This window comes from Ixodes scapularis, unplaced genomic scaffold (genome assembly GCF_016920785.2).
Source record: "Ixodes scapularis isolate PalLabHiFi unplaced genomic scaffold, ASM1692078v2 PGA_scaffold1__304_contigs__length_218370807, whole genome shotgun sequence".
Lineage (NCBI taxonomy): Eukaryota > Metazoa > Arthropoda > Arachnida > Ixodida > Ixodidae > Ixodes > Ixodes scapularis.
The window spans coordinates 158701332-158723099 of record NW_024609846.1 but is presented as its reverse complement, the minus strand read 5'-3'; the positions used below and the strand labels follow the sequence as shown (position 1 = coordinate 158723099).

The 21768-nt window shown below is 46.4% G+C and overlaps 2 protein-coding genes and 1 long non-coding RNA gene across 3 annotated transcripts in view; 2 read left to right on the top strand and 1 right to left on the bottom strand.

Moving 5' to 3' along the window:
* The window catches only part of LOC120848601, a 396114-nt gene that overhangs the window by 41099 nt on the left and 333247 nt on the right, over window positions 1–21768 (top strand). The window lies entirely within an intron of this gene.
* Window positions 5650–21768, top strand: part of LOC8035870 (alpha-mannosidase 2) — a 119786-nt gene continuing 103667 nt past the window's right edge. The window contains exon 1 of the mRNA XM_029994946.4: window positions 5650–6632. Coding sequence (XP_029850806.2) covers window positions 6183–6632 — 450 coding nt within the window. The 5' untranslated portion in view covers window positions 5650–6182. The remainder of the gene's footprint in view (window positions 6633–21768) is intronic.
* On the bottom strand, window positions 12492–13501 carry LOC120848600 (putative nuclease HARBI1). The gene is made up of 2 exons (XM_040220590.3): window positions 13094–13501; window positions 12492–12746 (listed from the first exon to the last, which is right to left on the bottom strand). Exons 1-2 carry the CDS (start codon window positions 13449–13451, stop codon window positions 12595–12597), a joined length of 510 nt encoding a protein of 169 aa, XP_040076524.3. The 5' UTR covers window positions 13452–13501; the 3' UTR covers window positions 12492–12594.

Below are 21768 nucleotides of genomic sequence, written 5' to 3'. Positions count from 1 at the left end.
AATTCCTCAGAAATACTTTCAGCCTTTCCACTCTGGTGAAGAAGTAGGACCAAGCTGTACTATGGGGGGGAATAAAGTAATCGCCGGCCGCAAGTGGGCAAGCCAGACTGGAAAGGCTGGAGGGGTTGCCGCCATCTATGCGCAACGGCGGCCACGAGACAACCGGCAAGTCTGGTTGCCGTCGTCATTTATAGATCGCGGTAGCTCTCCAGAGTTTAGTATCATCATTTGTTTGCTGACGGATACGACACTGGGGAAACTAGCGCTTAACAGCAAGTGCGTCTGTGTGTTTGGGGGGGGGGGGGGGGGGGGGGGAGCGGGGGAGTTTTAAAAACATACTGTGTTGTAAAGGTTCCTCTTCCCTGCATCTTTGGCGCAGACCAAAAAGCGTGACCCCGGAAACTACTTTGTTTGTAAAAACGCTCTTGCCAAAAAGCACGTTTCTGTCATGCCAGACGCTCGCGCCGTTCCTCACAACGATGCACTAAGAATAATAATACGTGCCTTTCAAATACTTGGCTTTCACTGAGCTTGAACCTCCTGCAGCGTGCCTTTTGCACCGTCGAATTCAAATTTCGCAGCAAGAAGAAATCAGAATGATTACCAGCCTACAGTGCGATGACATCCCGTGCATACCATGCTAAAAAGTTCAGCTTTCTGGTGAAATGTGAAATTCGCAACGCTAGCAATAGATGTCCTAATTGTAAAGTTGTGTAGTATTTATAGCAGTCTCGCGATGAGATATGGCAGCCTAGAGAAATGTTAGAGCGCATGACTCTTCTAGCATAGTGTTGTAAAGTGAGGGCCTAAAACAAGTACAGGTAAAACCGAATATAACATTAGCCTCCCGAGGCACTATTTCGCGAAGTTTCGAGCTCATGCAAGCTGATGAAATGTAATTTATACTAAGATTTTAAGAATCTTCGTCTGTCCTTCGCGCTATTTATGTAAAATCATGAATTCTATTGCGTGCATCTTTACGTATCTCTTTTGCAGTAAGGCGTTCTGCAAGTGATTATTTGGAAAAATAAAATTAATTATCTTTCCCTTTTTGAACATTTCGTGTATTTGACTTCCAATTCATCATGTGAGCACAGAGTCCTTTTTAGCGTGGCCTGCAACCCGATGTTTCACACTGCCAATAAGAAAACAGTAAAACACTTTTACGCATACTCCACAGCTCGCGTAGTTTCGAGTATCGTCCTTCTGCGTCGGTCTAAAGCGGTTATGCGAACTTTATAAAGTAAAATTTATTGATCAATATAAATATATATTTACTTACTAACTGAATATTTGACAACATAAATAGAGGGCCGACCACCCTAAAGCAATGCCCCCCAAATTATTTGAAAGGTTTTCTGCCAATATTTTCCGGCGTTTTTATCCTCGACAGGCACGTTGTAAGTGATATGGGGCGGCCTTACATACGTTTCGGATTTTGAAGCTAATTTAAATAACTATGTGTTTTGTGTTTCTCACACATATAACTTCTCAAACATATAGAAGTCTGTTATTGCCTTTTTTATGTGGTGAACGTTACTTTTATGTGTCTGTGGGATGGACAAAAACAAAGTAAACAGGGGCGCACGGCGGCACTATGACGATGACACTTTCTGGCAAACCGCCAGAAAGTGTCTAATCAAGTAGCTGCCATGTCGAGTAGAACCTGAAATACTACTTCATTTTATTTAACAAAAAAAAAATCCTGAAGGAAGCTTAAAGATTCGCCTTTAAAAGTGGAACGCAATAGCGTCAACGGGCCTCGTTTGCATCGCATTCTCATTTGCCGCGCAAGCGTGCCTCGCCTGGCCTAGTGAAAAGCGTCTGACTCGCAACTAAAGGGTCGTGGGTTCGAATCCCGTCTAAAATTCTTAATTTTTTTTTTTATTTAAGGCAAAGGAATTACCTTCAAAAGTGAAATCATTTGAGACATACGGCAAGCTTTAACTCGCATTACATGTCATGTTTTAATCACTCTCATTCCACGCGTGATGTCACGTTTCACGTAAGCATTTTGGGTTGTTTGAAATTCTTGCGCGAGGGTATGTAGCTCTGATGTCATGAAGCTATCGACCAACCAGGATTTTCCAGTCACGCCACAAGCATTGGCTTTTCTGCGACATGAGCTCCTTAACGCTATCGTGTTAAAATCATCAATTAGCAAGGGTGATGCTCATTTGCAAATTAAATTGTCCAGCATCTTGTCCAGAACAAACCTCAACAGCCAGGCTATGCCAGCTTATTCTGTATAAAAAAATGTTCACTTGGGCAAGTGCTATTTTGGGCCAGATTCGATCTGAGTGCGAAGGTGCGTATATATTAGAGTGAACAAGTGCAATTACTCCTTGCGCCATGATTAGTCGCATACAACAGGCATTTAGATTGCCGCTCGTAGTTTCTATAAAAATAGACTGAAAGGAATTATCCTAAAACATTTGTTACATTTTGAGAATTTTATTGCTTTTAGCTCTGTTGGGTCGTCATCATATACATATATGTTGTAAAGTGTATTTCGTGAACCTTATTTCATGATATATATCGCCACGAAGAGCTCATTTCATAATTTTATGTGATGTAATTAATTCCTTAGTTCAAGAAGACGATTTCACTTTTAATACTGCGACACAAAGTTGTACCAATCACGGGTATTTTAGACGACCTACCACACTTCGCGACATTTTATACCGTGTAAATAGATCAGCTTGAACTTTAGAATTTTACTTAAACATGAAGAAAAGACAAGAAAACACAGTATAGTTCTAAATTTGAAGCTGATCTATTTACAGGCATGTACCAATAAGCTCAACTCTTTACTCTTGTACTTAAACATTTTGATTCAGGTAAAATATATGTTACTGGTAAACAAAAGGATGTTGAGTCGTATGAACACGTCGTGATGTATGTTAATGTAGATTTTCTTCTACTGTTGCGTCGAAATTAAATAACTGAATTTCACATTTTTGGCGCCTAAAAACAAAAGTAAAGTGCACGGACGATCGAAGAAACTATATAGTTATTCGTTTTACGGCGTAAATAGTGTATATTGCCAGAACAACGCAAAAAATATATTCTCAATTTAGCGGTTCAAACCGGTTCAAACCGGTTCGAACCGGTTTGAACCGTTATTTTTTGCTCCCCGGAACTGAACCGGAACCGAACCGAAAGCCGTGAACCCGAACCGGAACCGAACCGATAAAAATTTCGGTTCGACACCCTGGCCGTGAGCGCTTGATGAGCTCACTACTCCTCCGCTAGTTCACGGCCACTCAAGCCAGGACCTACGACGTCATGAAGGAGGTTATTTTTTGCTTGTTTTTGTAATTCTAATTTGCCTATAACTTTTAAAATAAAGCGAAATTTGAGAAAAGAAAAGTTTCTTTAAGTTAAGAACAAAACGAGCGTGTTGGTAACGGTAATTAGACATGAGGAAGATACATAGAAAGGGGGGAAAGAGTTAAATTTAAATTTGCGGAATCGGCAGTGCCAGTAAAAAGAGTGGGAAAAAACCAGGAAGTCTAGAATGGAACGGAAAACGCGCCAGTCTGCCGTTCCGGTTTAATACACCCGGGCCGGCTTGCTACCAGTGCGCTCAGGCCCGGTGCAAATTAAAAACGAGTCAAAAAGTTGTTGCAGGGCCCCTTTAACAGCTCCGCTGTAAAAACGCACCACCTGTGGACAACTCTGTAGAAAATTGTAGCGCGGTAGGTTAAGAAACCGCATTTTGCGGTCGATTTAAAGAACCTGGCCGCTATTTGGGGATGCCCGATATAATAAGAAGCGAATCGCGCTACTACCATGATGTACGAAGCATTCGAGACTGCACCGAGCGTACATCCGAAAAGCCCCGCAATTCTCCCCGTTGCAAGGTCTCCTGGGTTTTTACGGGAAGGCCTATGCGGAGGGCAAGTTCGTCTGCTTCTTGCGCAGGGGGTAGCGGTGACGTCAGAACGCCGAGCCCTGATTGGCTGATCGCGACCCCCTATCTGGGCGTCGTCTGCTCCTTTGCAACGTCGTCTGCTCGCAACGTCGTCTGCGTCTGTCTTACCTTTCCTGCGACTTTCGGAAGTGCAGAGGCCAGATTCACGAAACAATCTTACGCTAGAAATGTGCGTAAGTATTCACGAAACGAAATTTTCGTAAGTTTTGCGCAGGTAACGACAAAATCCTACGACAGCTCTGAAGCTGTCTTACGCACTTCTTACTATCAAATCAGCATGGCCGGCAGCGTCGCGGTCGCGACGACCCACGGACGTTTATTTTTCTACGTGCGCTTCTCACGCGTCCCGACTTCAAGCAGCAAGAAAAAAGTAAAAAGTACTTGAAACAGACCACGACGAACAAGAACGCTCGGTCCACAAACACCCGGGAAAAGCTCCAACGGCCACGATTCCACCGAACGCGACCAAGCGAGATCGGCAGTTAGGCCTAGCAGGCACTCCGCGACTCGGCGACCGTCTGCCCACGACCGGCTGGCCTGCTGAATGGAATATGCCCGCGCGACCCTTGTGAACCGTTCCCGTATTAAACTTTGCTCGCTGTCCTCAATTTTAGATTAAGAGGTCAATTTCTTCCTCTTGTTATCTCCTTGTTTCCCGAGGCAACGGTGACTCTCGCCGGTGAAAAAGCGGTGAATCTCCGACAGACGCAGAAAAGGCAAAGCAGCCATCGCTTCGACTAGCAGACGTAAAGCAGACGACGTTAACTGCGCCAACCCGCAGACGCCGTTAAAGAGTGAGGGGTCTCGCCGCACACGAAAGGAGGGAAAAAGTATTTGGGAGGGAACTTGCGGACACTAACCACCCTCACTCTCGGTCCTTAGCGAACAAACCTCGGCGCCTCGGGACACCTCGCCAGTGAGTCCTTTGACTTCCCTCCTTGATGCGCGTCTGCTAGTTGTTAAACGAAAACAACGTACCGCTCGAGTTATTTCGTCTGCCCTCTCTGAAAGGCGAAGTCGAGCTCGCTCGTGAAGACCTGCACTTCCGAAAGTCACAGGAAAGGTGAGACAGACGCAGACGACGTTGCGAGCAGACGGCGTTGCAAAGGAGCAGACGACGCTCAGATAGGGGGTCGCGATCAGCCAATCAGGGCTCGGCGTTCTGACGTCACCGCTACTTCCTTTCTCATGCGCAGAAGACGAAAATGAGCCCACTTGCGAGGCGTATTGAACATAAACGGTTTCTCTAAGGAGCGCGGTTAACGCGCCCACTGGTAGCAAGCCGGCCCGGGTGTATTAAACCGGAACGGCAGACTGGCGCGTTTTCCGTTCCATTTTAGACTTCCTGGTTTTTTCCCACTCTTTTTACTGGCACTGCCGATTCCGCAAATTTAAATTTAACTCTTTCCCCCCCCCCCCCCCCCCCCCCCCCCCCCCCCAGCTGTGCCCTGCCCCCGAAAGCGACCCCCCCAACGCTGAAATCGCCCTGACCTCTCGACAGCCGCCAAGATTGAGCGCCTGCTGGTGCGCTTGACACTGTGACCTAGAACTCGATAGATGGCGGCACCAACGCGCAGCGGCGGCGGCGGCGCGGCCCTTCAAGCACCGTCCCGCACTCACGAAAAGTGCAAAAAAAAAAAAAAAAAGAAACGTCCCAGAAAGAGAGTGGGGGAAAGCTCACCGTAAAAGAGAAAGAAAAAGAGCGCAGGTTTGAGCAGCAGCGCGCTCGTCGAGACGCTACCGCACGGCGTCTTTTGACCCAGTGAGCGACATGCTGGCACGCTGCTCTCAATCCGTCTTTGTGTCTGTTTACTTGCGCCCGTCAGCGTGCGGTATCGGGCCTACTGGGGCCCACCTCGGCGCCACACAGCGCACCGGAGAAATCACCTCGGCAGCAGCAGCAGAGCGGCCGCAGCGGCTCGCCCGAAGTTCCGTCAGAGGACGCTCCTTCATCGACGGCTCGGCGGCTCGGCTGGCTCGGCCAACTCGGCGTCCCCGCCGTCCTCTCGCAGTTCGATTTTCCCGAACCGAGGAGTCGCGCTCGCGGAGGAGAGTCCGGCGGCGTTGTGAGGAAGCCTCCCTGACGTGCGTCACGCAGTGTAGCGTCGGCTAACATCGGACAGCAGTCGTCGTCTCCGCGCGCTTCATTTGCAGCTCCTCCGATGGGCGACGACGGGAGCAGAGACGGTGTGCCATCGGGCTCGAAGTAGACGTCGTCGTTCAGTGGTGCTACCTGCGCGACGAGATGAAGTGTGTCAGCCGCAAGGCGAAGGTCCGCGGAGCCCTCGTCGCCTGCTTTCTCGTGGCCGTCGGACTCGTGCTCTTCTACCACCAGTCTAAGGTGAGCGATCAGCCTCCGCCGCTGGACGACGTCGTCGGGCACGGAGCGGCGGCGTCGCCCCACGACAAAGGAGACGCGAAGAGGACCGGCGTTTCGTCGTCGCAGCACAGCAGCTCGACTCGTTCGCGGCTGCAGCATCACCGGACCCCGTTCTCTTGGCCGTGGACCAAGGCGACGAGGAAGAGCGGGCGCGAACAGTGCATCGCCGTGCCCGCAAGGTCGGACGTGGACATCAGGACGCCCGATGTCTTCGCGGAGCTCGACTTCAAGAGATTCTCCAAGAGTTACTGGAATCAGTCGTTCGAGAAGAGGTACCACGAGACGCGGCAGCGATGGGATAAGCTTCCTTTGCAGGTGAGTCCATCCATCCATGCCGCTGCGGCGGCGGGGGAACAGCGGTGGCCTTGAGCTTTTCTTTCTTGTCATTTTTCTTTTCTACGTTTCTGTGACACGATACGTATTCACGAGTATATAATCAGCACTGGCCTACAAACCCTCTGAAACGTTAAGGGGGCTTTAGTAAATCGTTCGGATACCTCTGATTAGGATACCCTATAATGATACGATGGATCTGCATAAACTACAACGACCTAAAACAAAAAGGAACTAAGGAATTACATTTACAGTTACTCGCGGCTGAATTGTATTTAATTACCGCTACGATAACCCTTCCATAAAATTAAGTGACCGTTACACCAAAAAGTAATCCGTCACGTTTGTGGCATTACTTGCCAGATTGCTGTAGCTGGCTCTCAAATGTGTGGCCAGACGTCTTGCTTGGTTTCTTCGTGCAGATGTCTTTTAACTGGGGCACTGCATGGGAGTGCCGTATTGTGCCTCACGTATGCTTGGAGCACCGCATCGGGCTTTTCCAGCGAAGCGATGGAAGTGCTCCACTTACTTTCGAGGAAGAGAAAAGCGTCTTTGCAGCCGATGCTTCGTGCCGTCGGAATCGCGAAGCTGTAGATGCCGTCATTCATGCAAACACAAAGGTAGTAAGGCGGTAGTTATACGTGGTCACTAAATAATAAATGCGGTTTATATATATTCATGTTCCCTTGGCTCTAACCAGGTCGAGCCTTAGTTGAGACTTTAAATAACAATAGAATAAACCAGTTCTTTTTTTAAATATAAATATAAATTGAAAAAAAAAAAAAAAAACACCAGGACATTTATAAAAAAAATATAATTAGAACGTTGGTTTAAGCAATAAAAGTTAAGCGCATGTTTTCCCTACATACCGTTTCTTTACGCATTTTGAAAACGCACGGAGCACGGGCCGGCAGACCTCAGTGTTCTTCAGATCGACGTCCCCTGAGGCCACGCGCTACGCGAACGGCAGAGACCCAAGCCCCGCTCACGGGTTTTACTTCCTCCTCAAGTCCGCCATCTCAACCATTTTATTTTATTTTTTTACCAAAAATAAAAATAACTATACGTGCTATATATATATAAAAAAGTTTTGTTGTGGTTAAAAAAATCTTTACTATTCTTGACGAGCTTACTAAAAGCTGTTGCATTAAAAGGCTTACAATAAACAGGGACGCAGATAACGTTAGGCCTGTTCTAGAGGTGTGACAACAAGGATGCTAGCAGTTTTTAAAATCAAATTTGTCTTCATCAAATACAGCAAAAAAAGCAGCACAAAAAAGAAAATGAAAAATTCATCCTGTGTTTCAAGAAAAGTATTCTAATATTCTTTGAGCTGCTAGCAACACACGAGGACGCTTGTAACTAGAACACGTTCAGTTATTATCACGTCGCTTTCAGTGCGTCCCATCTCAGTGACATTATGAAAATGGTCGTATTCACAAAAACCGAGAGGGGCATTTTTAATATTTCTGAAAGCAGTGACTGCCTTGAGCTTGTCGAGGAGGCAAACAATTGCTTAGTGACCTTTTCCCATCTTCAATCGAAAAAAAACATTTATTTCCGAGCAGATGGACCGAATGAACTATAAAGGTGCAAGCGCGCATCATAGGGTCCGCACAGGCGATTTCTTAGTAAACCGAGTAACACCCCGACGAAAGCTCCATAGGGTTTTGGAACCAATTAGCTCGTATTAAGTAGAGAGCATTCCGTCAACCTGTTAAATTAACTAGGACCGTCTCGTGGTATTTGAGAAACACTTCGAAAATAGCGCGCCCAAGTTGGAAATCCAGGGAACGACGGAACTGCATGCGTATGCATGAACCCTTCCCACACACCGCCTTGGAATCACTCAACAACGCTTCCAAAATCGCGCACTCAAGTTTCAAGGGTGTAGCTACACCTGATTTGACGCCCGTGGTTTAGCCGGCTGAACACCCACCTACTTTTTTGGTTTTATGGCCCGAGTGCCTTTGGCATAATTAGCGAAAACGCTTTGTTTTTATCGTTTCTATTATCAGCAGACTCATGTTTACGTTTCTGCATGCCGTCACGGTTTTACGTGACGACGTATTGTCACGTGGCGTTTCAATGTCCCGTGGCATGACAGTGTCACGTGACGTCATGACATCACGTGATTGACCGTGTCACCTGACGTCATTAAGTCGCGTGGCTGTGCAACGTGACTTATAACGTGTCACGTCATGGTGTCAGCTGACTCCAGATACCAGATATGACGTGATGCGCGGCGTGACGTCAGCAGCGTGACGTCAATGTGAATCTTTTGGCGGAGTGCCGTAAATGGTCCGCGTCGCTATGAAGCGCGGTCGACGGCGCGAAACCCGCGAAGTATCCCACTAACTGCTATCGCAATAAAAAAAAAGATGAGATATATAGATACACTACGCCAGCTCGCCCGCACTTTTGAACATGTTTTTGTATAGAAATAACCACCTGGACCCTCTGGCTTTGTCGTTAGAACCTGCAGAAAAGAAAACAAACACATGTTAGGCATTGTACAGAAAGGCTTCGAGCAATCGAAGAAAGCCAGGCCTCGTTTTGCGTTTGTAAATAGCGTGATTGCGGTCAAGTTTACCGAAATGAACACTAATTAGGGGGGTTCCGTAGACCGCGTTTCCCCCTCCGCTAAGCCCTCCTCAACGAGGAAGCCGCTACTGCGCCTGCGCGCTAATGACCTTGACTGTAGAGTTCCGGGTATCGTAGCGGGTTGCGCAGAGCGTTGCGCGACAGGAAAAACGATCTACGAAAACTCCCTATTTTCTTTGGGGGGGGGGGGGGGGGGGGGGGGGGAGAAGGGGGGGCGGGGGGGGGGGGGGGGGGGGGCTGGTGGGTAGCCTATTCGATTCCAGATTCCCGCCTTTTTTTGTGAATAAAAATGTAGCGATTTACAGCGAAGTGTTTACGTGTATAAGTAAGGGAATCACTTTACAATAGGGAGTTTTCGTAGATCGTTTTCGCCGTCCAGCAACGCTCTCTGCAACCCGCTATACGATACCCGGAAACCTACAGTCAGGCCCTTGGGCGCGCAGGCGCAGTAGCGGCTTCTTAGTAGCGGAGGGCGTAGGCCCGCTTCAGACGGGACAACTTTCTTGGCAAGTTTTTGTTTGCTGGCGGCTTGTTCTCTAGCTTTCCCTGCAGATCGACACAAATTGCTGAGATCGGGTCCGGCTCGAAACAAGCGAGCAACTCGGAGCAATTCGAAGACGTTTGAAGCGGCAGCAGCCAATCAGGGACGCGATATTTTCACGTGACACCCCGTGCCGGTGGTAATGAGTCAATGAAAACTAAAGACTTGGTTCTGGTTTGAAATTGATCGCTTTTGGAAATAAACCGTTCCGAAAGATGGATAAGTATTCTCTATGAAATTTAAATCTACAAAAACACGTCTATAGCGCCTAACTCTGTGTCTAAATAGTGCTAGAAAAATAACATTTCAGACGGGGAAATTTCTCCCAGCAACTTGACGTCGCAGTACCAGCAACACGGGCCGCTCGCGTTCACACGCAGCAACCGATTGCCGCAATTTGCTGTCATCATCATCATTAAATCTGAATTTTCTTGCACTATGTAGACACACATTTAAGGCACGACCACATTGGCGTCGCGGAGGCCTGCGGCGCGACGGTCATTCAGCTCCACAGTCGGCGCCCAGTCTTGGCGCTTTCAAAGTTCCACGAGTTGGCAGAAGGGCAGTGAGGCAAACGCTCGGGGTGTTTTCCCTTGCCTGTGACTTCAAGAGCGACAAAACCATAATATAGTTGGTAGCGCAATTCATATTTTGCAACTACTAAGGTTAAAAAGAAAAAAAAAGCCATTTTCAATACAGATTGCAATAAGTTTTAAAGCTAAAAGTAATAAATTAATATTAAAATTACTGGTCACGTTTCTTAGAGTGTAATTAGAGTCTAATGCGTGTAGAGGTAATGTGCACTGTACTGTGACCCTAAAGCATGCAACATCACAACAGCTGAGAGGTTTTGATAACCTCAGCCTTAACCGCATCTTGCTGGAGAGGCGGTAAAAGAAGAGAGGAAAATAAATAAAATGATATGAGCATAACTTGTGCGGGGTGTACGGGTCAAGGACATCTCGTCGAAGGCCAACTTGTCGAATAGGCAAGCTCGTAATAGGGCAGCTCGTCGAAAGTCAGTTAGCTAAAGAGGTAATCTGGTTGCCACTTTTTTTAACATTGCATTTAGCTTGAATCACAACCGACCAGTTAGTGTTCTGTTCTTTTGCACATTATCAGTTCATACACTCTGGACAGGAAGCACTATGTTCACATGTTCGATTCGAACCTTAAAAGATACATTATGAGCTCCCATCACTACATGCTAGCAACCCAACGATGAGAAAAACGTAAAACTAGAAATCACAACACTAATATTCTAGGAGATTCAGGACACAGGGGACAAATGTGTGATATGAGTGTTCCAAGAAGTGTATCTTCAATCTTTTCTGCTTTCCATTGTGCGATTGTTTGACCAGAGACCTTCACCTAGAAATCTATCTCAGATAATTCGACAAACTGCCATGCAACAGGTTTCCCCTTTCTGCGAATTAGCCTATGATAAGTTAGTCTTCGACAAGTTGATCTTCAACGATTTGGCTCTCAATGAGCTGGCCGAACACATGTTGCTCCATGCTGTCCCAAGTGGAAGAGAGAGATGCGTCTTTGAGTAACACAATGCCTGTTGTCACGAATTGCCAATCTTATGAACAAATAAGTTTCATGTATGATGTACTCGTTAAAGACCCTTAAGGCACGTTCACACCAGCAAGTCGCAGCTGTTGCACAACAACTTTTGTCACAGAAGTGACAGTCGCAATTATCAAAAGCGACAGGTCGGGAGCAGTCGCTTCGAGGACATTTTGCAACTTGTCGCGGTTCCCCGGCAGCAGAACCAATTAGTGGCCCCTCGGATCTGACATGAGTGCGCCTCGCATTTGTTTACATCCGGTACGCCGAATATTTGTGCCAGAAGCAACCGACATGTCTGTTCAATGCCTCGGTTCGCGGTAGTGGATGGGGATACAAAACCACGGAGGTCTCTGCGGCGCGGCTCTGGTCCCCGCTATTAAATAATGCCCATTGCTTTATAAACGCAGCAGCCCGATTTCAACTAGCGCCGGAAAAAGAACTCGGCCTGGCAGCAAGTCTGTGCCGCTTCTTGCTAGGTATGTGCTGAGACGCGGCAGCTCGAGTGAGTGCACGCCCAAGTAGCAATTGTTCTTCTATCTCTGTATGGTTCCGAAGGACTCAAGTCAACATAACAAGTCTTTTTCATATGGTAATGATGACACACGTGCAGCTGTCAGACAACAAAAATGCAAAAGTAGCGAAATGCGAACCCAAGCTGTGGCGGGGTGCACTGAATCGACTGCGGCTACTGAGAAGTGACTCGCCGAACACCGGCAGTGTGAATGTGCAGTGGTCGCGTGTCGCTACTCGCCAGGGTGAACGTGCCTTTAATGTGTTAAATGATTTCGCCATCCGTCACTTTTAAAAACCGTTCCAAGTCTACTAGTTATCTTTCACTGAATATACATCTCACCAAGCGTTTGGCGCATGCGTGGTGCCGCCACAACTTTAGTTTGCAGGAGGCACACTGCAGTGCATGAGGACTCATGCCATCTCCTGCTCTACACGTGCAGAGTTCCAGTGGGGTTGTTGCACGTGCAGAAGAACTAAAGTTCCCTCGAGGCATTGCGGCAGCAGTGGCATAGTTAAAATGGCTAGTGAGATCCGTCTATTAGTATTTCCAGACTGTTAAGTTTCCCTGCATTGTGATATCCATTGAGCTTCGAGGAACAGACCGGGAATTGACGAGCACATGCCAGGCACGCACATTGTTACTCCGATTTCTTTTTGACAACCTGTGCTTTATACATGGTGGGCACACCAGAAGCATCCTCTGGCCACCTATCACATATGTATAACTTGGAACTGTGAAAATACACTTACCACCATAGCATTGAGGGCATAGTAGTTTTTGCGGCACCAGTATGCCGCCTTAGAGAACCGTTCATCGTTCTCAGATGGAGCCCGGATGGCAATCTGAGTCCCATCAACGCACCCTGTAACACAAAATGGTTTTAGCACCTTTATTAATCAAGCAACAGTTCACTTCATCTCTATGAACACAAAACTTCAAGGAGAAGGGCTGGTGCCATGCTAGGGCAAATGAAAACACGAGAATGAATACAGCTTGCTGCAACATAGTTAATCGGAACAATTTTCTGATCCTGGGGGTCGCCAACTTACGATAGTTCTCGCCCCTATATATATCATGTCCGTGTGCTCTAATAAGTCGTTAGATTGATTAAGCTATCACCTCCAAATTCTATTTTCCACCGAAAACTCTCGACTAAGCGCATTGATTGACTGTCAGACACAGCAGTGTTACTACATAGAAGGTATTTACCGATCACGCCACTGAAGCCGCACAGAAGGTAAAACTTCCTCTTGGCTGCCGCCTTCTCTTGGTCCGTCTGCGGGAACTTCACCCACGCTGGACCGGGGCAATCGATGATTGCCTCCGTCACGTCCACCAGCACGCGACTTACACTGCACTGATGAATTGCAATGTTTTCATCGCTTGCCACTGTTCCCTGGAAGCCGCCAGCGGCATAAAAACGGAGGGCGACGAGCACTTGCAGCTCCACGGTCAGCACATGAGGCCCCACGCGACGTCGTTGGAGCTTTCGGCGGAGCTCGTTGCAAAGCCAACGGGCTACGTCCTTCGTGAGGCGGTATTCACGCACAAACCTAGCCTCCGACATATCGAAGGCGTCGCGGTGGTCCCGGAAAACGCGCTCCGACTCCGAACGTAACAACAGCGCCCCGTACGTGAGGGTCGCCATCTTTACTGATGGAGTTCAACTCCGGCTGCCCCCCGACTACAAAGTTATCTCAATCGCCAAACTCAATCGTGACGACATTTTGACGTCACCGCTAACTTTATTATTTCACCAGCATACCTCGAACTCCATCGGAATCCGTAGGGAAAAACTCAATCGCAACGTCACATCACGTGACCAAAAGGGCAGCCAATCAGCGACCGATTGAGTTAACTCCATCGTTGAGTTTGCGATCTAGCATAGACAGACAGGCCTTTACGCGCAATGAACGTGCTTTTATGCGTTTATATATGTGACTAACTGATCTTTGTAAAACAGTCTATCCCCTCCCCCTCCCTAAAAAAAAAAAAAAAAAAAAAACGGTTAATTTTAAACAAACACCAAGCCTTTAGTTGTCATCATTACCAGGACGGGGTATCACGTCAAAAAAATATTGCGTCCCTGATTGGCAACTGCCGCTTCAGTTGCTCGCTCCTTTCGAACCGGACCCGATCTCAGCAATTGGTGTCAATCTAGGGAAAGCTAGGGAACAACCCTCCCCGTCTGAAGCGGGCCTTACGACGAGCCAATGGGGAGGCGCTGTGCTGCACGACGCAACGCAGCGCATTTGCGTCGTGCGTCGTGCGAAAAATAAAAAAGAAAGATATCTTGTAATTTAGCCACTCTGACTAAAAACAGGCGTAATCCAAAATTCAAAAATTTTCTGTCGCCGGACAAAACAAGAAAACAGTACGGGTTTTTGCGAACTTTTATCGAACCTAGAGGTGCGCTGATCGCCGAACATTCACACTTTTGGGGAAAATTCGACGAAGTTCGACTTTTGAACAGTGTTGTCGACTTTTCCACTTTTAGATGTTTACTTTTAGATATTTACGGAATATAAAAGCTAACATATATAATCTTTGAAATAAGTAAGTTTGTTACCCTGCTGGGACCTCTGCAATTAAGTTCGCAGCATCTTTAGGGAAAAAAAAATAAATAAAGAAGACCGCGAGGAAGGAAAGGAGGTTGCTTCCCTGGAGACAGCCATTAGCAACTATTAAGCCCAGCACCGCTGCTGATCCGAGCGGCCGTCAGCTAACGACATCCGCGCTCACCGTGCGCCGTTGTTTCCCGTTTGTTCTTCCTTTGGCGACTGTGAGCGCGCGCTCATTATCGGGAAGGGAACCAAAGATTTGAGAGAAGCCCTCGACTTTTCCCTTTTCGTTCGAGCGTGACACCGTGCTTCGAAGAATTATTTTGCGCTTCATATTTTGCTCCACACAATAGCAGTTGCAGAAAAAAAAAAAAAATAACCCAGAGAAGTTGTCAAGAATTGGCAGCGTTCGTTTCCACAAGCTTTACTCGCAGCCAGAACAAGCGGCCACGAATCATCGTGGTTGCGCGTTGGAGTTGGCAAAGAGAGGGAACGTGCCGAATTTAAGTAACTCATAGAAAAAAAAAAAAAAAAAAAAAAAAATTTTTTTTTTTTTTTTTTTTTTAAGCAGATTGGTTGGTACGCGCGTGTAAAAAAAAAAAATTAATTTTACGCCCCCAAATAGTTTTAGAGCAATATTGACGGCGAGAGGTTTATTTGAAATTCTGCGCGCGAAGTCCATGACGTCACGGTTCATTCCGGAAGGACCATCTCGGTCGTGAAGGCGAAGCCGACCCACCTCTCCTCCACGCGCCCGAAATGCCCAGAGAGAAAACAAGTGGAAAGGAGGGGACTGCCGACTAAATCGCATCTCGCGCCGTCAATATTCCTCTAAAAAAAAAAAAAAAAACTTTTTTTTTCGCTTAAAATTAATTTTTTTACACACATGTCCCCCCCAAACTGTTAAAAAAAGAATTTTTTTTTTTTTGTTCTTTTTTGGAGGTTCCGTCGAGGAATACAGTTGTCTATTGGGCCGCCCCAAAAGGCATCGGCATGCCTGACGAGGCTGTCTCGTTGTCGGGCACGTCGATGCCTCGTTCCGTCCCTGTAGCCATTGGACACGAGTCACGAAACACCAACACGCGACTTTGACGTCATGCCGCAGCGGTGGCGCTGTTGTTTCCACGGCTCGTGCGCAAAAGCTTCACGCGGTTCTGGTTTGTGCGCTGTGCTAACGCTGTCTTGTTTGTAGACAGCGCGTCGGTCTGTACCCGAATGCTTGTCGTGGCATTTATTGTCACGAGCCCAATTGTAACGCTCACGCGGTCTTCTCTATAGCATTGGAATGTCGTCACCCTGCAGGTGCGCCCTGTGAATACGTCAACACTGCGATACGTATGACTATAAGTCAGCAGGTTTTTGCGAAGGAGTAGAGAGTCTTACTAGATCGTCCCGATACCTCCTATACGCCCCAATAACGATAACCGATAATTATACGGTGCATGCCCCAAGGCGGTGACGAAGGATCGGCTATCGCTATCGGAGTCCTCAAAACGCAATCTACTAAACCTCTCATTAAAAAAAAAAAAAAAAAGTCACCTTTTTTTTTTTTTTTTAATTACACCGTGACAGTGGAACTTTCTGGTCAGTTCTGTTGCGTTTGGGTTTACCGTATACTTGGTGCCAGGAAAAATTATTAAAAGAGAAACGTTCATGACCCATATTATTGCACGGCCCCTGTAATGGTCATCTGCGCAAAAATAATCGCGTCGTGACAATTTCAAGAACGATAGGGTATGTCTTATCTCGAACGTCAACCGGCGTCGCGCGATTAATTGGTTTCTGATTTTGCTTTGACTTTAGCGTGGGATATAAGTTTTGAACGGGGTATAGACCTTTGCATCGCTTATCACCCGGGCGAAAAATGCCGAGTCACTGAGCTGTGGACGCATGCGCAGCGTCTGGTCTACCGCACAGCAGAGCAACAGCGCATGCTCAGAAGGCGTTCCACAGCCCAGCAGACAAAGATGGCAGCGCGCAGAAGGCGATTTTCGCAAAGGTCTATAACTTGGCGAAAAACCTCAGACGCACAAAGGGAGGCGCAAGAGCGTTACGACCGAGAGAACATTGTACGGAGTATTCACTCACGTAATTTCGTCCGCCATTTTGTTGTTTTGAGCTGTGTGGCGCGTGCCGACGGCTACCATTCTAAGGATTCACGTGACATCCTACACATACATAAGCTAATAAGTCTCACCATACTGACACCAAAAAAACCAAATGGCCCTGGGCGCTGCCATTTTGGACGCGGCGCGTTTCCCTCGTGTTACAATGTACTGCACACTAGGGTGGCGTCACCGTTGTCCGTTAACTCGGCTCAGCACGTGATCGAAAATAAGTGCTGCGTCAGCTTTCGGCGAAGACCCGGATCCAATCACACGCTTCAATGCCCTAAAAAAATGGCGACCACCAATGTTGCTCGATGGACTCTTTAAAAATGGTCTTTGTTACCTGCTTCATTAGATGCTGCTCGACTCTTTTAATCGCATTTCAACGGTCGTTGCTGCTTTCCAAGTTTGATTTCACCGTTTTGCACGTTGTTTTGGGGCTCAGAGAACAAACACTTTTGTATATATTTGCGAAAACTCGCTTTTGAACCGTTAGTCGCTCTGTAATGCCGTCTGCTTCCGTCAATGACGTCTGCGAGGCCTTGCCTCTTTTTTTTAGACGTTTCAGCCATTTTGGTGCACTAAGCATTAAAATGGCGGTGCCCACAAGGAAGTTGAACTGAACAGAGCAGGCGACTCTAATCAAGGTCGAACGAACGGGCATAGCATATGCCGCTTTCGCTAGATGTCCGAATGGCAACGTTGAGTGACAGGTATAGCTCACACTCGCATTAAACCAACGCCGTGTCGGACACTTGTGGCCGCTGATTGAGTCGACATTTGCGTGTCGAGTGCGTTAGCTGTGACTGGAGTCAAATGCGACTACAAAGACCACTCTGTGCTGCGCGCACATACGCTCCGGCGACAAGTGCAGCCACTCCGACAAAAAGGGCAAGTCGGTAGCGCGGCACCAGTTTCTCCGCCGCCGCCGTCCGCTGTTTCTGTCGTGCCTGTCGCTTTTAGGCGTAGCAGAAAGCGGCCAAGAAGACATTCGTAGAACGTAGTTTTTTTTTTTTTTTTTCTTTTTGGATGTGGCTTTCGGGATTGCATAATAATCATAATAAAAAGAAGCAATGCGCCGTTCTGGGAAGATGTTGACGCCGTGAAGGTAAAACTCCTTCCCCTCTTTCCCGAAATGAACGCTGGAGGGGAGGCAAACCTGTTCTCCAGCGTTCGTTCTGCTAAAGTGGAAAGAGATGGCAGGAGCTTCCCGTGACCCTCTCGCCGATTATACACGACTTTATCTGGAGTAGGAAGCTCAGCTTATTCCTCTGCTGAAGTGATGAAGCGGGTGTTTTTGTCACCACGCGACAGTAAATATATAATTTCAAGATCACAAATACCGAGTGAATCATGGCCGGGAACGCTAGTAGTAACTGTGGCTGGGCGTCGATTAAAAATTTTAACCCAGTTAATCGCCACCCTTGAATGGATTTATTATTCAATTAATCGGTGTCGTTCACTTTCGTGCATTAATATATATATAAATGAAAAAGGTCAGGATACACTACTTTTTTTTTTTTTTTGCCTTTTGCTGAATATGTAATAAGCGGCGCACGTATTGTACAATTTTGACTATAAATCAGCATCGATGTGTAGTTCAGAACAGTCCAAAGACACTTACTTACACTCGTAAATTATTACTTCAGCTGTAGAGGCAAAAAGGATCGCTGATATTCCGTGGCAATTTTTTCATTGTTCACGGTAGTCTCTGCTACGCTAAACGGAAACTCGCACGGCGTTGAGGTGGCCGAGACATAACCTTCTGAACTTGTTCAAGTTACAAACCTCGTCCCTAGAGCTTATTTTAGGCCAAAAATTTCCCCTAAAGTTTTACCTTCATACAGGAGTACTCTTTCACGCCTGCACAGTGAAAACGTTAAATTATTGCGTTTTCTTTTTTTTTTTTTTCTTGAGAGGGAGGGGGTTGTCAAACTTTAGCCCAATAAAAATACTAATCGCGATTAAAACATCATTCGATTAATCGATTGGTTAATTGATCAATTGTCCAACCCTAGAAGTAACCAACTCACTGAAAATTCGCATTCTTCGGATACAGTCAGAGACAAAGCGCCAATGATAACTTGAACTTGAGCGCAGATATACATGTAGTACCCAAAGTACGAAACTTGTGACGTGCGAGGAAGCAAACGATCAAAAATTACCAGCGGAGATCAGGTCAACAAACATGGAGCACAAACGTGTCTACCTTTTTCGAATCGCTCGTCGCCTCATCCGGGCGCACAGCCCAGCGACCAGCTACTGAGATAATGATGTTAGAGGCTGACGTTTGCGTCACCCTATGTCGTTTTTAATTAGCTAACGTTTATTTTTTGTCGCTTTTTTGCATAATTTTTCATGTTATTTTAACACCTTCAGCTTTTTGAAAAGAAATTCTGCATGTGCAAAGCTTCTTGACCCCAGTGAAACATTCAAACGATCATTAGGGCAAGTGTTGCTTGTCTAAACTTTGGTATTCCTCAACTTGAAAGAGTAGAGCCGCGAATCCCTTGTATTAATTTCGAATGAATATAAAAGCAATGTAAACACGTGTTTCGTCTTGATGGTTAACGGCGGGCAGTTGATGGGAACGGCGCACATATTCGTCGCATTCGAAATCACATTCGAGTGGGGGATGACCCCTGGACAGCATCGGAAGCAGCGGTCATTATGATTAATTGGTCGCAAAATATTATTGTAAAAACCGATTTTTTGTTTACTCAGTTTTAGAACATCTAAATCTATACATGGCAATGAAATAAAAACAAATGAAAAAGGTTACAAGGTGCGCAGCACCAACAATCTTAGAATCGGTGCTGAAAACCATTTTGTTTTCATTTGCGAGCAACCTTCTGCCGTGTCTTCATTCATTTTGGCGTTTGTACGCCTACAAAAAGTCGTACCAAACGTATGAAGATTTGTTATTTCAGCGTTTCTTTGTTTGTTAATTCTGTCGGGTCCCCGACTCGAAACATATACCCCGAACGGCATATATAGGTGTACTTTCAAAGCAAACTGCATTTTGCATGGCGAATTGATATACTCGGGCACACGATAAACAAGGGGCATCAAATTAGAAAGGTAGCGTTATTCTCCCAACTGCGAAATAGGTAAAAACTAAGTTCTCGAATAAATTCGATTCTTGAGGTGTTGACACTGTCTGTACAGAACTAGTTACCTGCAGAGAGTCTGTTAACGTCGTCCTATCGAGGACGACCGCTGTTTGTATCTATAGTGTCGTATGCTAATATAATAAATGGCCTTCAGATGATGTGTCGTAATTTGAGCGGATCTGTCCCATATGCCACTTCATTTTATACGTTACAAAATAGCACTACCTCGTCGTTTTCTTATGTCGCTACAAAATTTCTCACTTTTAAAAATTTTATTTTTCATGCCGGTTGCTTGCATTGTTCGCTGAGGGGAGACAGTAAGTTATATTCATTCGTTCCAAACAAGTAACTGCCGGAGTAAAAAAAAACGAACAAACTTTGTTGTCCATTGTTTGTGGAGCGCCCTTCGTGGGTATACATGCGTCACTGTGGGCGGGCTGGAGTAATGACGCACGCACAGACATGAAAAATTGCTACGTAGGCAGCTGCGAGGGCAATGCCACAATGCATATGGAATCTACTAATAGTAACAAGAGGAAGTTGGCTTGAACGTGACGTTATCGTACGATGCCGGTGGCCATTCCTACTTGTTCTTGCCGATAAAAAAACAGATTCGCTTGTGCGAAAGGAATGTTGCAGCAGGTACACGTGCTCATCAGCCACAATGGCTGCTGATTTAACTCCAATGCAAGTTCTGCGCATTGTTCAGACGCCACGCGAAATAGTTTTTACAAGATTCGGTTGTCCGAGGAAGAAGCGACGCTTTTGGCGTTTGAAACGTGTACGTCTTGATAAGATAACGCATATCTAACCTAAAATGCGCCTGCATGTATCTTAATTCTCCACATAAAGGGGGGAAATTGCGAAGCTCTGCGAGGAGCCGGACCTTTTCTTTCCTACTGCGGTTCTTGAGGTGAAAACGAGTACAGCTTCGACAGCACTTCGGCGTCTCGTGGGCTTCGAGCGTGCACGCTCCGCCGAAGCACGGCGGAAGGCAGAGACCGAAGGCCGGGCCTCCGAAAAGAAACAGCCCGCCGTTCTCATCTTGGCGGTGACTACGGCAATTTAGAAGATGGCCCCTCACTTGTGATGGAGAGAGAAAGAGAGGAAAAACAGGCGGTCGCTTGTGCGCGCTAACTTTTTGACGTTCTGTACATCAAAGTGATCAGAGTTCATTAACGATATAAGTAATAAAAAAAAAAGGAAGATGGATGGGGGTGATCCTAAGATCGGAATTATAACGACTGAAAAGGAAACTACGTAAATGTAAGAAGAAGAAAAAAAGCGCGAAAATTTGTGAATTCAGCTTTCATTCGAAGAACTTGGACGACTGTTTCTTCATGAACGAGACCTTGAGTTGTGAGGCAGAAGCGTAAACATTTCTTTTTTCACCTTTCTCCAGACCATCGGATGGATCCCAGCAGCGACGTATTATAATGTATATGACCCGAACAATTGCCGTGTGCGTTCCTTATACCTTATTAACACGGCCAGCATAAAGATACCTTTAAAGGTGCCCTGAGGATGTCTCTGCGATCGCCTAAATCTAGCGATAACTCACGCTGCTGCGGGCTCTAAGCATCCTAGAAATCCATAAATCATAACGATGCGCGGCCGATTTCGCTAGTAAATTATCAATCGAAGATACAACACACTGAGGTCGTTTCCGGCAGAAAAGACGACACGTGATCAATGAAAACGGGACATTTCGTTGAGATTGCAAACGCTGTTATCACAAAATGTGTATTTTTTGGTAGATGATAAAAGTAAATAAGAGTATTTTTCGCGGAGAGGGAACATAATACTGCAATAATCGTTTTAAAAATAACGCACTATGGTTTTTTTTTTTTTTTTTTTTTTTTTTTTTTTTTTGTGTGTGTGTAGGAGTGGTATTTTTGGTTGTCAGCTCTGGAATCACGCATGGGCAACGAGCCGCCCGCATTCGAGATACCCCCTCTGCGGTTTCACCGGTCGGACACGCGAGGACCATTCTCCCATCGCCGGAGGTCACCTCGGTGGGTTGCGATCTTTGATTGCGTTTTACAGCGAATCTGTTATGTGTGAGGATATGGAGAGGAAAAAAAACAAAAAAATATGCGTCC

Excerpts from the sequence above, each read along its gene's own strand:
- LOC120848600 (XM_040220590.3), bottom strand. The coding sequence starts at position 13,451 with ATGTCGGAGGCTAGGTTTGTGCGTGAATACCGCCTCACGAAGGACGTA. Across the intron at positions 12,747-13,093 it reads CGGCTTCAGTGGCGTGATCG|GGTGCGTTGATGGGACTCAG; the intron begins GTAAATACCTTC and ends TTTGTGTTACAG.